We start from the raw sequence: 13,490 nt of genomic DNA, 5'->3' as shown, positions 1-13,490 counted from the left end.
TGAAAAACTTTCCTTGAACGCATTTCTGTCTTCTGAACTTCTTATTTTAGGTATTTTTTTTTTGAAAGGCAAATGAAACGCCTAGTTTACGATTTTGATTTCCTGGATTTTTGGTTTGACAGACAAATGTTACCTTGAGGGTTTTGGATTATTATTTGGAACGAACTGTTTTTAGAATAATGATGCTTTTTGGTTACGATTGCGAATGGTGCAAACATCCCAGGAAAGCCACTGAATCGTGAGCATTGCTTGTCGACAAAGAGCATGAGATGAAACATAACATGGCTATTGGTTTCATCATTCCCGTGAAAACCTGAAGTAGTAAACCACATATTTTGTCTAGGCAAGACTTACTCGGTTTTTGGATCTTTTGGTGAAAAAGGAATCTCCCGGATGTAAGACCGAGTTTTGTGGGAAACATCGCCGTGACTGTGGAAAGTCCCCAGTCATTCCTTGTCATGTTGCCGATCCCTGAGCAGATCGTTTGCTCCTAACCCCTCGGAAGTCCCCAGTCGCCCCTTGCCGTGTCACGACTGGTAATCGAGCCGCCTAGTAGCTGAGTCGTCGATTCCTGAACGGATCATTTGATTTTACTGTCCTGACGTCTGGCTCGAGGTATGAGATCGAGGATTGAAAATTGACATCGTGACCGAAATATCAACCTCCCACTGTGGTCGCCAATTGTTTGAAGGTGAAAACGGTTTCTGCTGATTTTGGTAATTTCGGGTGTGTGGATGAGAAATGAGTTTAAACCCTAAACAATGTACTGCAAGGGAGTACTTTACATTCGAGAGATCAATCTGTACAAATCCGGCCTAAACCAAGAAATGGCCGTTCCAGACTTGCTTCGGTCACAAAGTGAAGGAGAAGGGTTGGTTTTGGGGAGGGAAGCGAAGAGAGTGTTGAGACCAGAATAGTTGATTCTGGAAGAGTAGTTGTTTTACGACTTGTATCAGAAAGTGGGAAGCTAACAGATGGAAAGCTAGCAAATATTTTCTGAGTGTTGTATGCTCCTGACCTGAACTTGTTGTGTGGAGGAAATAGGTAAGACCTATTTATACAAGTCGAAGTGAAACGTACTCTGGTCTCGTAAGAAATGGAAAACGGATGAGTAAATGGAGGATGTGGTAACCGGTAACGCCTGGAATTGATGTTCCATAAAAGAAAGCGTTTCACCATTAATCCATGTATTTACTAAACGCCTCATTCTTATGACACGGCCTTATAATGGGCGTATACGCCGCACGCTGTAAACCGCCAAACCAATACCCAATGAGCATCACCCAGTTTGTGACATGTGTTGATATCTCGGGTGTTTTCGTGGAACACATGTAGCATGTTGTTGTTTGGCAAGTTGAGCTTGGGAGACTTGTCGGCTCGGTGGTGACCTTCGACGGTCGAGATTTTACATCTTGAGAGGAAGGGTAGCCGTTGATTATTGCAACCCTTTGTTTGGTATCCAGTGGCATGAAAGCATGGCCGATACGGTTTTAATATGGCCTAGTTTAGGCGCGGCCAAAAGTTAGGGTTTTGGCTTTGTTTGGGCGCGACTAAACTAGGGCTTGGCGTCGGGCCAAAGGTTTCCATGCGTTAGCTGGTAACCTTGATCGGCTAAGATCTGCATCTTAGATGTAAAAGTGGTCGTTGATCTTCGCAAGCCTTTGTTTTGGTATCCGCATAGGGAAGGATCGGCATGGTATGGTGCGGCAAGGTGGTTGGCATGCCATTAGCACATGTGGCATGGCTGGCATGCCTTGGCGCGGTTTGGGCCTGGCCAAAACAAAGGTTTTGGCGTTGGGCCAAAGGTTACCAGCGTTGGTTGGTGACCTTGGACGGCTAAGATTTGCATCTTAGATGGAAGGATGGCCATTGATCGTTGCCAGCCTTTTTTGGGTAACCGCATAGGGAAGGCCGGCATGGTATGGCGCGGCAAGGTGGCTGGCATGCCATTGGCACATGTGGCATGGCCGGCATGCCTTGTCGTGGATTGGGCGTGACCAAAACTAGAGTTTTGGGCCAAAGGTTACCATCGTTGGTTGGCGACCTTGGACGGTTAAGATTTTCATCTTAGATGGAAGGATGGTCGTTCATCATCGCAAGCCTTTGTTTTGGTAACCGCATAGGGAAGGGCGGCATGGTATAGCGCGGCAAGGTGGCTGGCATGCCATTGGCACATGTGGCATGGCGGGCATGCCTTGGCGCGGTTTGGGAATGACCAAAACTAGGGTTTTGGCGTTGGGCCAAAGGTTACCATGTGTTGGTTGGTGACCTTGGACGGCTGAGATTTGCATCTAAGATGGAAGGGTGGTCGTTGATTGTCACACGCTTTCGTTTTGGAAGCCGTGAAGGGAAGGCCGGCATGGCGTGGCTTAGGCGTGGAAAAGTGGATGGCGCGGCATGCCATTGGCACATGTGGAATGGTCGGCATGCCTTGGCATGGTTTAGGCGCGGCCAAACTAGGGTTTTGGCGTTGGGCCAAAGGTTACCATGCGTTGGTTGGTGACCTTGGACGGTTGATATTTTCATCTTTAGATGGAAGGATGGCCCTTGATCGTCGCAAGCCTTTGTTTTGGTAATCGCATAGGGAAGACCAGCAAGGTATGGCGCGGCAAGGTGGCTGGCATGCCATTGGCACATGTGGCATTGCCGGCATGCCTTGGCGCGGTTTGGGTGTGACCAAAACTAGGGTTTTGGCGTTGGGCCAAAGGTAACCATGTGTTGGTTGGTGACCTTGGACGGCTGAGATTTGCATCTAAGATGGAAGGGTGGTCGTTGATTGTCGCACGCCTTCGTTTTGGCAGTCGTGAAGGGAAGGCCGGCATGGCATGGCTTAGGCGCGGCAAGGTGGATGCGCAGCATGCCATTGGCACATGTAGCATGGTAGGCATTCCTTGGCATGGTTTAGGCGCGGCCAAACTAGGGTTTTGGCGTTGAGCCAAAGGTTACCATGCGTTGTTTGGCGACCTTAGACGGCTAAGATTTGCATCTAAGATGAAAGGGTGGTCGTTGATCATCGCACGCCTTCGTTTTGGTAGCCATATAGGGAAGGTCGGCATGGTATGGCGCGGCAAGGTGGTTGGCATGCCATTGGCACATGTGGCATGGCATGCCTTGGCGCGGTTTGGCGTGGCCAAAACTAGGGTTTGGGCCAAAGGTTACCATGCGTTGTTTGGCGACCTTGGACGGCTAAGATTTGCGTCTAAGATGGAAGGGTGGCCGTTGATCATCGCACGCCTTCGTTTTGGTAGCCGCATAGGGAAGACGGCATGGTGTGGCGCAGCAAGGTGGTTGGCATTCCATTGGCACATGTGGTGCGGTTGGCATGCCTTGGCGTGGAGGAGCGGCTGGCATGGCATGCCATTGGCGCAGTGGTGCGGCTGGCATGGTTGGCATGCCTTGGCGCGGTAGCATGAGAATTAGGGTTTGGCATAGATGATGTCAGTCAGTGTTAAGGGTTCTGTCGTGGAACATGACCCATGTAAAAAAAAAAAAAAGGGTACCCCGGTAATTCTTACGTAGACATGCTTATTGATTCAATAAATGTGCTAATGGTCATAGTGATGTCATGTCAGATGTATAGTTTTACGATTTTGACACTAAGCTAAAAACCACCATCAACACCTTGTTATTGTCAATAATTTTCTTCGTGAAGATTATGTTGCTCATCAATGTCTTTGCTTGGCCCTTCCTTTGATAAGTTAATTCATGTTTGTCACATTCAAGATACAAAGATTTCATCTGCCAGCTCCTCATTCCTTTTCCTCTCTACTTCCAATTCTCGTGATGGTGCTGACGGGTCAATCAAATACATCTCATCTTATGTTACCGGATCAACAAAATCTTCATGAACCTGCAAACCGGTGAGAAATACAGTGATCAAAGTATTTTTTTTGTCAATAATCTATTTTTTCTCACATTCTAACCTTAATATATCTTTCACGAGGGGGCGTAGCCCCCGAGCGAGATGCAACGTATCTGAAATTGTAGCTAAAACTCTATTATAGGAAATATATAATTGGAGTACATTTCATATATGATGTAACTTTGGTTGTTGATTCCATTCATTGGTTGTTGACTCCATACAAATGGATCAACTTTTACTGTTGATACACAAATTTTGTCTGTTGACTCCCTAAACTGGTATCAACTTCCTTTTGTTGAAATGATAAAAACTGAAGTCTTTTTAAAATATAAATTGAGTAAATGAAATTTTTACCTGATAATTAAAACCAAGCCATGTCTACTCCCTTGTTAACTTTCTCTCCAAATTCTTTCACCAGTTTTTTGCATATTGCGTGTTGGCTCCATCTTAGGAATCTTGGAGTCGAGCTTTCAAAATTTGGCCTTTTTGTGATGTAGTTTCTTGTATGTTCGCAGAACCAATACTGCATACAGAGAATCAATTAGGCTAGTTTGACATACAGTATGTATTTTACTATCTTTAAAAATAAACATTATATGAAATGAACTTCTTTTCTCACCGCAGTAGAGTTGTGCAACCAGGAACACTTCCATTATTTCCCTTCTGCTTTTCAATGTATTTAAGCAGATATTTTACTATGTGATCTATCCATGAGACTTTGTCCATGTTTAAAATACGAGGAAGCCATTTCTTTGCTAATCCTGTTGCACCAGCATCTGTGAAGAAAAAAATCGTGCACAACTACATAGCAAAAAGTCTCACAAAATGTTGTGGGTCAGACTCATCATTAGCTGCATCTTTTAGTTTGCGCTCAATTTCAGCCTTTGTTATTTTATCACTGATATCTTCATTTATCCCTAATCCGAACTTGTTCTTTAACCATGTAGTGACTTCAGGTTCATTCTTTTTATTCAGCAATTTCTTAAACTCTTCACTCTCGGTGACCCTTCTTATCTTAAACATGATTGCAAAATCTTTTACTTCTAGTGAGCACTCACAAGCAGTTTCCTTTTCTCCAAACTTGAACTTATTTGTTTTCTTATTGAATGCTCCAATAATTAGCTGGATTGCAAGGTTGATTTTGGTTAACCACTTATCAGTCGTTATATCGATCATGTCTTTTGTGTAAAATGGGCTGATGAAGTCCCAGAACGGACATTCCTTTATTGCTTTCCCATTGATTGTCTTCTTCTAATTTTTGGAATCTCCTACTTCAAAAAGTTTGTGTATAAATTTACATATATCAACCAACGGCGTCAGACATGATTTGAACTTGGTTTCGTTCTTCCTTGACCTACCTGCATACATGTAACTCATTCATTTATTTTTATTTTCAATATAGAATGAACTTAATTATATTGCAGCATACAACTCAACTCAATGTATTTTTTTACCTTTTAGTTCTTGCTCCGATTTTCCATCTGCGACTACTTTTCTTCTTCCTCTGGTTCCTTTTCATGTTCTTCTGATTCTACTTCTTCATCCTCTGAATCTCCTTCGTCTTCTTCTTCAATTACCACCCTTTTCTTTCCTTTACGTAGTGGTTCTTGTTCATTCTTCTTCTTTGCCTTTGCTTCTTGTTCTCCCTCTTTCTTTTTGTTTCTCCAACTTTTTGACTCTGTTGCGATTCTTCTTCTTCTGAATCTCCTTCCGGTTCTTCATTTTTGTGCTTTCTTCTTCTTTCACCCCGTTGTTGTTCTTCAACCAGTAACTTCTTGTTCACCCTCTTCCTTTTGGGGGCTACATTTTCATCAATCGGTTAAGAATCATCTTCTTCTTATAATCTTCGGATTTATCCTTGGTGGTCTTCTCATTCCTTTCATCTATTTCAATAAGCATTAATCTAGTCAGTCATCTCATCTATTCAATAATCACAACAATAACAGTTGAACAGTTAGTAAAAAGGGATCAACGTTGATCCTATCTAATGGGATCAACTCTTGTTGTTGACAACATTTTACTTGTATAAGTCCTGTTGTTGATACCATCAAATGGTATCAACTCCTATTGTTGATTCCATTTTATGTGATCAACTACTATTGTTGATCTCATTGTACTTGTTTAATTATAGTTGGTTTTCAGTTTTATGGCATCAACTCCTGTTGTTGAACCATGTTACTGGTATAATATGGCATCAACTACTGTTGTTGACACCAACAACAACAACTATAACAAGAATTACCACAGTTTGTCCATATCTATGTTTACATGAAAGAGAACAAACCTCAAAACAAATTCTTCTATAACCAAAACAGATACTACATGACATGATTTTATAAGTTATTAGTTGTGATTCATTCATTCATTTAGAATCACTAACAACAATTACCATAACTTGTTCATATATAGTCTTAGATGAAGCAAAACCAAACTCAATTACAATCAACATCAATTAGAACAACTTGTTCATATCTAGCCTTACATGTGAAAGAGAACCAACCTCGAAACAAATTCTTTAATAATCACAACATTAGCATTAGCATAAACATAAACATTAGCATGAACTTCTATAATATGGCATCAACTTATGTTGTTGATCCAATAAATTGCATCAATTACTATTGTTAAACTATGTTACTGATATAATATGGCATCAACTCCCATTGTTGACCCTAATCTATTGTTTATTAACATCAACATCAATATCAACTGTAACTTCTCTTGTTTTACAGAATCATCAACTGTACACAACAACTGTATAATCATAATGCAAATATTGATGAACACACACACAAAGAGTATAATAATTTGAAATCAGTTCCTTACCTCTGTTAACTTCATCTGCAACTTTGAAATCAGATTAACCTAAAATCAAAATCAAACAAAAACAATTAATACAAAACTAATTATATCCCAAACCAAATCATAGTATCTAGTAGCAGTAATCGGCATCAAATCATACATGCAATTTTTTTTTCAGAAACTGAAAATCAGAATCGAAATCAAAACTTTAAAAAATCACCATCAAAACCAAAATCTTCAACAATAACAGTAACTAGAAGATGAAAATCGTGTTTACCTGTTTGAATCTTGTGTTTGAATCTTCAAACTCAGAAAACCCTGGTTTTCTATCATTTCTTCTCAGATTTTTTGATTGTTGAAACTAAAAATGATTCTAATGAGATCGGTTACTGAGATTTATATAGATTGAGGGTTTATTTTTTCAGTTTTGATCGACAGTTTTGGTTTTTATTTTTGATTCAAAAAAAATTTTCTGCAGTTACAGAGCGACAGAGAAGAGATGAAGAAGGAAAGAGAGAGATCGCAGTTACAGAGCGAGAGAGAAGAGATGAAGAAGGAGAGAGAGATCGTGTGCGTGCGTAACGGCTACTGAAATAAATGAGTTGTGACGTTATAATCTTTAATTATATTGAAGGGCATTACAGTAATCTAATTGTCCGTGTTTTTCAGGAGAGGGTATAATTATTTTGGGGAAGGGTATTTGTGTTGGGCCTCTATTATAGGGGCATTTAATTAATGTACCCATGTCGAGTATGGTACAATACTGTAGTGGCAGGAGTGGAGGAATCACATTACTTTAGGCAGGATGAAAACAATAAAGAAATGAAAAAGGATACTACCTCTGCTTATGCAAAAGTGAAATGGAGGGAGTATCAAGCACGATGGAACCGACTAACTTCAAGCTTTGGATAAATGGACACAACACATCGTCATGAATACGTAATATTATTTCAAAACAGATCTCAATGACAGATTATATACAAACTAAATGAATGTACATGATAAATTAAGGAGAGAAGAAAAAATTGAACTCCAATGCCTTTGAAGAGAGATCATCTCAGTTCACTGTCATGAATGTTTTCACTTTCCTGGTGCAAAGTTGGTAGCAAATGACCAAGCATTGTTGTTCACGGGGTCAGAAAGGTGATCAGCCAGGTTTTCTAGAGGCCCTTTGCCAGTAACAATAGCCTGAACAAAGAAACCGAACATGGAGAACATAGCAAGTCGCCCATTCTTAAGTTCCTTTACCTTTAGCTCGGAAAATGCCTCTGGGTCGTCTGCAAGTCCCAAGGGATCAAAGCTACCACCTGGGTACAGTGGGTCGACGATCTCACCTAGTGGACCACCGGCAACTCTGTATCCCTCAACAGCTCCCATAAGGATAACTTGGGTTGCCCAAATAGCTAAGATGCTCTGCGCATGAACCAGGCTGGGGTTTCCCAAGTAGTCAAGTCCACCTTCACTGAAAATCTGAGAACCAGCTTTGAACCAGACCGCTTCTCCAAATTTAACTCCATTTCTAGAGAGAAGTTCAGGGAATACACATCCCAAAGCCCCAAGCATCGCCCACCTGGAATGGATCACTTCTAGTTCCCGGTTCTTGGCGAAGGTCTCTGGGTCTGCAGATAGTCCAGCAGTATCCCAGCCGTAATCACCAGGGAATTCACCGGTTAGGTACGATGGGGACTCTCCGGAGAAGGATCCGAGGTACTTGACACGGTCTGGACCGTACCATGGACTTCCTGAAGAAGCAGCAGGCTTCTTTACTGATGTCTTCCTCATCACAATCATTCCATTGCTACTGGATCTAACATCGGTTGGGAATTTTGATTGTGAGTTCAAAGTTACAGCTGTGCCTGCAAACGATGGAGATGAGAGAGCCATTTATATATTTTATTAAAGAGAAAATAGAAAGGCTGCTGAAGAAGGTATTTTGGTAGTGGTGTTTGATGAGTTATATTGATAGCAGTCCATGTCTTCTTTTATAAGCCATTATGGGGCCAGGCATATCCATCTATGTAGATCTTCTGCTATGTTCCTATTGGTCCTCATATTGGCACCACAGAGTAAGAAATCCTTCTTCATTTCTCAGCCAAAGAAATCAGGCTGTCATGGATTTCCCTATTATTGAACTGATAGGCAGGTTGGGACGACTTTATCCAGATACCACAAATAGTATATTTGGAGTACGATGTGTAATAAGTGAATTTATAACATTCTAGCTGACAGTAAATATTTTGCTGCTGCATCAATACGCTCATTTAGAGCCAAATAAAATATTTTTCTGTCTGTGAATGATTAATATGTGTGGTGGTATATCTTATCACAAAAAATAGATGACCCTGAGATTAGAACACTAATGGAACTGAAATAGGAGGATTAGAAGATTCTGAAATTGGCGCCATTGCAAACATGAATAAAACAGAGATTTAAAAGGAACAGAATGAAAAGAAATTGAAGTTTCACTCTCTTCTCCTGATATAAATAATAAAATAAAAAAATGAGGAGTCTAAACTAAACCCTTTTCTTTCTAGAAGTATAAGAGCAAAGATTCACTTTGCATATCGTCTCCTTCAATGTGCAACAGAATTAATTTAATGCAGAAATAATACTTTTAATGCAGAAAGAACCATCGTGCAATCTGAGTCTACATCTGTGTTTCTAGGCTTGGGTAATACTTTTAATGCAGAAAGAACCATATGCTCAAAATGAATAACGGACGCATGTTATTAGCCAGGCAACAGAATTATTGAAGAATGTGAGTTCTGTTTCTGCTCAAGGGATTGGTGTGGTTTGGGGAGTTAAGACGAGCAAAAAAAAAAACTTAAGAAAACTTTGGAGATGATTGTGGTGCTGAACTGAAGCAAGTTTTAAACAATGTTGCAAAAGTTTGGTTAAGAGTCTTAAGATTGCTAATGGACGGTATCTATGATTTTTACAATGTTCTGAACTGAGATCTCCTATAAATTCATGCGTCAATGTAATATGGACAGGAAAATTGGTAAGGTGATGTTAGATTAAATTTTTGAAAGACAAGGTTATGTTTCTATCGAACATACTAATACGTCTAGTGGGCTCTCAAGTGGATCAATACAGGGCTGAATGTAGCTTGCAAACTTAGAGTGTGGTATAGACAATTTAATGTTCTAGGAAAAAGAATGATTGTCTGCAACTAGTGAGCTTGAAAGCGATCCAAGATTTCAACAAATTAGGTGAAAATCAATTCAAACCAAAGAATTGAACAGTGAAAATGAGAATTTGAAACTTACTGATATGAATTTAGTTTCACAGTGACTTCCAAATTCAAAGCCTGCGAAACCCAACCAGCTGAATTGAATTGCGAAGCTACAAAACAACACAAATAAATTTAATCACAACAAACCTAATTGCAAAAATGAAATATGCTTGAATCAGTAAAAAAAATATAACATTCGCATCAAAAGGAGATGATGAATTTTCAGCTATTCCAAAAATGAAATATGCTTGAATCAGTAAAACAAAATGTAACATTCGCACCATAAATTAGATGGTACTGAGATTCATAACCCTATTTCAATAGGTGGTTGGACAATTAGAGCATGTAACAGACATGGCGAGAATTAAAAGTTTTTGAAATTGGCACCATTGCAAACATGAATAAAGTTGAGACTTAAAAACAAGCGTAAAAGCAATTGAGGTTTTACTCTCTCCCCTGAGTCCTGATATAAAACAAGAGCTGTCTAAAATGAGCATAAAATTCACTTAACAATAGCCTCTTTTAATGTGAGGTCGAAGTTGCCAAAAGATAAATGTTATATCAAGGTAAGCTATGAAGCCTGGTGCACTTCAGTCATCATTCATCATGCAGTCTGATGGTCAGTGTTAGTGATACATTTGTGTTTCTAGATTTGTGTAATAATCTTAATGCAGAAAAGAACCATATGCTTAACATGAATAGCTGGGGAACAAAATTGAATTTGAGTTCTGTTTCTGCTCCACGGATTGGTATTGTTCGGGTGCTAAACACAAGCAAGCAAAAACTTAAGAACACTTCGGAAATGATTGAGGTGCTGAACGGAAGCATGTGTTAACAACGTTGCAAAAGTTTGGTTAAGACTGCCCATGGACGTTATCTATAATATTCACAATGAACAGCAGTAGGGTTAAGGTGTAATTAGATGTTACTTTAAATAGTCAGGTACGAGGTTATGTTTCAATCGGGACATACTAATACATCTACTTGAGTGTGGTTTAAACAGTTGTGTTCTGGAAAAGATTAAAAAAAAAATTGTTTGTAACATGAGCTTGAAAGCAATCCATGATCTCAACAAATTTGGTTTTGGTTGATATATGACAACCAAGAACTGAGCAGTGAAAATGAAAATTTTGAAACTTACTGATACGAGTTTCAGTTACTTTGCAGTATCATAACCAGTTCCTGAGATGCCTCTGAAATTTCATCCATCAATTCCTCCCAGGTTAAAATCTTAACTCCAGTTCAGTTAGATAAAACTTATCAACTTCAAAAACCTCCAAAATCCAAACCAACTGAGTCAAATTGCGAAGCTAAAAAACAACACAAATAAATTTAATCGCAATAAACCTAATTTACAATATGATATCAGTAACAAATATTAGCATTCGCATCAAACAGAGATGTAAAACAAGCAATTGAAGTTGTTATCTCTTCTCCTTTTATAAAGGTCCTATCCACATACACTACAAAGGCTGGTGCAGTACAGTTATCACTCATAATGCAGTGTGTCAACATCTGTGTATCCAGGTTTGGGTAATAATTCTAATTCAAGTAAGACCATACCTTTAATATGAACAAAGGGTTCGTGTTAGCCAGGCAATAGTTTATTGCAGAATTTGGGTTATGTACTTGCACTTCTGCTCAACATATTGGCATGGTTCGGGGTGTTAAAGTCGAGCAAGAAAAACTTAAAAGAACACTTTGGAGATTGTTGAGGTGCTGAACGAAAGCATGTGTTAGACAATGTTGCAAAAGTTTGGTTAAGACTGCTCATGGACGTTATACATGATATTCACAAAGCTAGATGAAATTGTGAGGAAAAGGTTATATTTCAATTGGAACATACAAATAATCCTAGTTGGGTGCCGAAGTGAATCAATACAGGGCTCAAGGCAGCTTGCATATTTCTAGGAAAAAGAATGATCGTCTACAACAAGAGCTTCAAAGCAATCTATGATTTCAACGAATTTGGTTAATATATAAAAACCAACAACTGAGCAGTACAAACGAAAATTTTGAAACTTACTGGTATGAACTTCATTTCACTTTGCAGGGTACCATAGCCACTTCCTGAGATATCTATAAAGTTTAATCCATCAATTCCGCCCAAGTTGAATCTCTTAAAACCAAATTCACAAATTAACACAATTAGATTAAACTTCATAAGTATCAAAACCTCTGAAATTCAGCTCAATTAGAATTCCTAAGCTACAGAACAACAAAAATAAATCTAATACAATAAACGAAAAGCACAAAATCTGCCTGAATCAGTAAGCAAAATTAACATAGTTGATGAACTTTTCACATATTTCATTGAATTTTAAGGCGCCGTTACATCATCAACAAACAAGCAGATCGAAATTAAAATTTAAAAAGAACTACCCACAGCTAGGAACTGCTTCTAACTAAAAACTCTAACTAATTTCATCATCCTTTACAATAATAATACCCAGGAACAAACCCTAACCCCCAAATCCATAGAGAGTTCTTCCTTGTCTCTTGAGAGCATAGACAACATCCATAGCAGTGACAGTCTTTCTTCGAGCATGTTCAGTGTAGGTAACAGCATCACGGATCACATTCTCAAGAAAGATCTTAAGAACACCACGAGTCTCTTCATAAATCAAACCACTGATACGTTTAACACCACCTCTCCTTGCTAATCTTCTGATAGCTGGTTTTGTGATACCTTGAATATTATCTCTCAACACCTTCCTGTGTCTCTTTGCTCCTCCCTTTCCCAAACCCTTCCCTCCTTTTCCTCTTCCTGACATTTTCAATCTCTCTGCTGCTCTGTCAATTGGGAACGATATGTTTTGATTGTGACTTCGATTTGGAGGATGAGATTGGGATTTATTGCTTCTTTGGTTTCATTATGTCCGCTAGATGAGATACTGATCCGGGTGAAGACTCTGGTTTGTGTTTGGAGCGTTGGATTAAATATATCGAATGTGATTGGTTAAAATAGAGGTAGTCGGATCGGAAACAGTTTTGAGTAATCAAATTGTGTTTTCTCTTCATATTCAAGATGTGAACCGTCAGATTCGAACTCGATCCGAAGCTTGGAATTTTCATGGGTTTCTATCGTAGGATTAGAAATGCTGACTTCTGATTGATTCGGTAACGAATCAACAATTTCCGTCCATAACCCCTGCCTCTAATGCGTGCCGTGCCATGTCTAGTATGATTGAATAATCTTGTGCAATGGTTGGTTCAAGAAGTTTTGCCAAACGAGTTCCCATGTTTTCACGGAAATTAAATATTGTTCCTAGTTACCACTTACTACTATAGTTTTTATGAAAAATATTTATGAACGTTGTAGGGCCTATGGTCCATGGATGTGCGGTCTAACTAGAAGTTTAAGGGTTTTCTCTTTACATGTATATAAAAGATACTTCATCTCTGTAATAGGTTAATCAACAGAAATCCTTCTCTTCTCTACCTCTTCCTTTTTTTTCCTTATTATTCTACTAAAACACGTTATCAGCACGAAGCTTTACCGTAGAGCTATATTGGATCGGTTGACTTTTTTTTTGCATAGATGCGTTACCAGGTATTTCTTTTGAAAAAATAAATTTCGTTTCATAATAT

At 39.2% G+C, this 13,490-nt stretch overlaps 2 protein-coding genes across 2 annotated transcripts; both read right to left on the bottom strand.

Moving 5' to 3' along the window:
* Positions 1–7,590: 7,590 nt before the first annotated feature.
* On the bottom strand, positions 7,591–8,615 carry LOC113339074 (chlorophyll a-b binding protein of LHCII type 1-like). The gene has a single exon (XM_026584477.1). The coding sequence runs from the start codon at positions 8,546–8,548 to the stop codon at positions 7,745–7,747; it is 804 nt and encodes a 267-aa protein (XP_026440262.1). The 5' UTR covers positions 8,549–8,615; the 3' UTR covers positions 7,591–7,744.
* Positions 8,616–12,174: 3,559 nt separating this feature from the next.
* Positions 12,175–12,735, bottom strand: LOC113338814 (histone H4). Its single transcript, XM_026584201.1, has one exon. The coding sequence runs from the start codon at positions 12,671–12,673 to the stop codon at positions 12,362–12,364; it is 312 nt and encodes a 103-aa protein (XP_026439986.1). The 5' UTR covers positions 12,674–12,735; the 3' UTR covers positions 12,175–12,361.
* Positions 12,736–13,490: the final 755 nt, after the last annotated feature.

This window comes from Papaver somniferum, unplaced genomic scaffold (genome assembly GCF_003573695.1).
Source record: "Papaver somniferum cultivar HN1 unplaced genomic scaffold, ASM357369v1 unplaced-scaffold_19, whole genome shotgun sequence".
Lineage (NCBI taxonomy): Eukaryota > Viridiplantae > Streptophyta > Magnoliopsida > Ranunculales > Papaveraceae > Papaver > Papaver somniferum.
This window is presented reverse-complemented; position numbering and strand designations above follow the sequence as displayed.

What these genes read in the sequence shown, in the direction of transcription:
- LOC113339074 (XM_026584477.1), bottom strand. Translation starts at nt 8,548, where the DNA reads ATGGCTCTCTCATCTCCATCGTTTGCAGGCACAGCTGTAACTTTGAAC.
- LOC113338814 (XM_026584201.1), bottom strand. Translation starts at nt 12,673, where the DNA reads ATGTCAGGAAGAGGAAAAGGAGGGAAGGGTTTGGGAAAGGGAGGAGCA.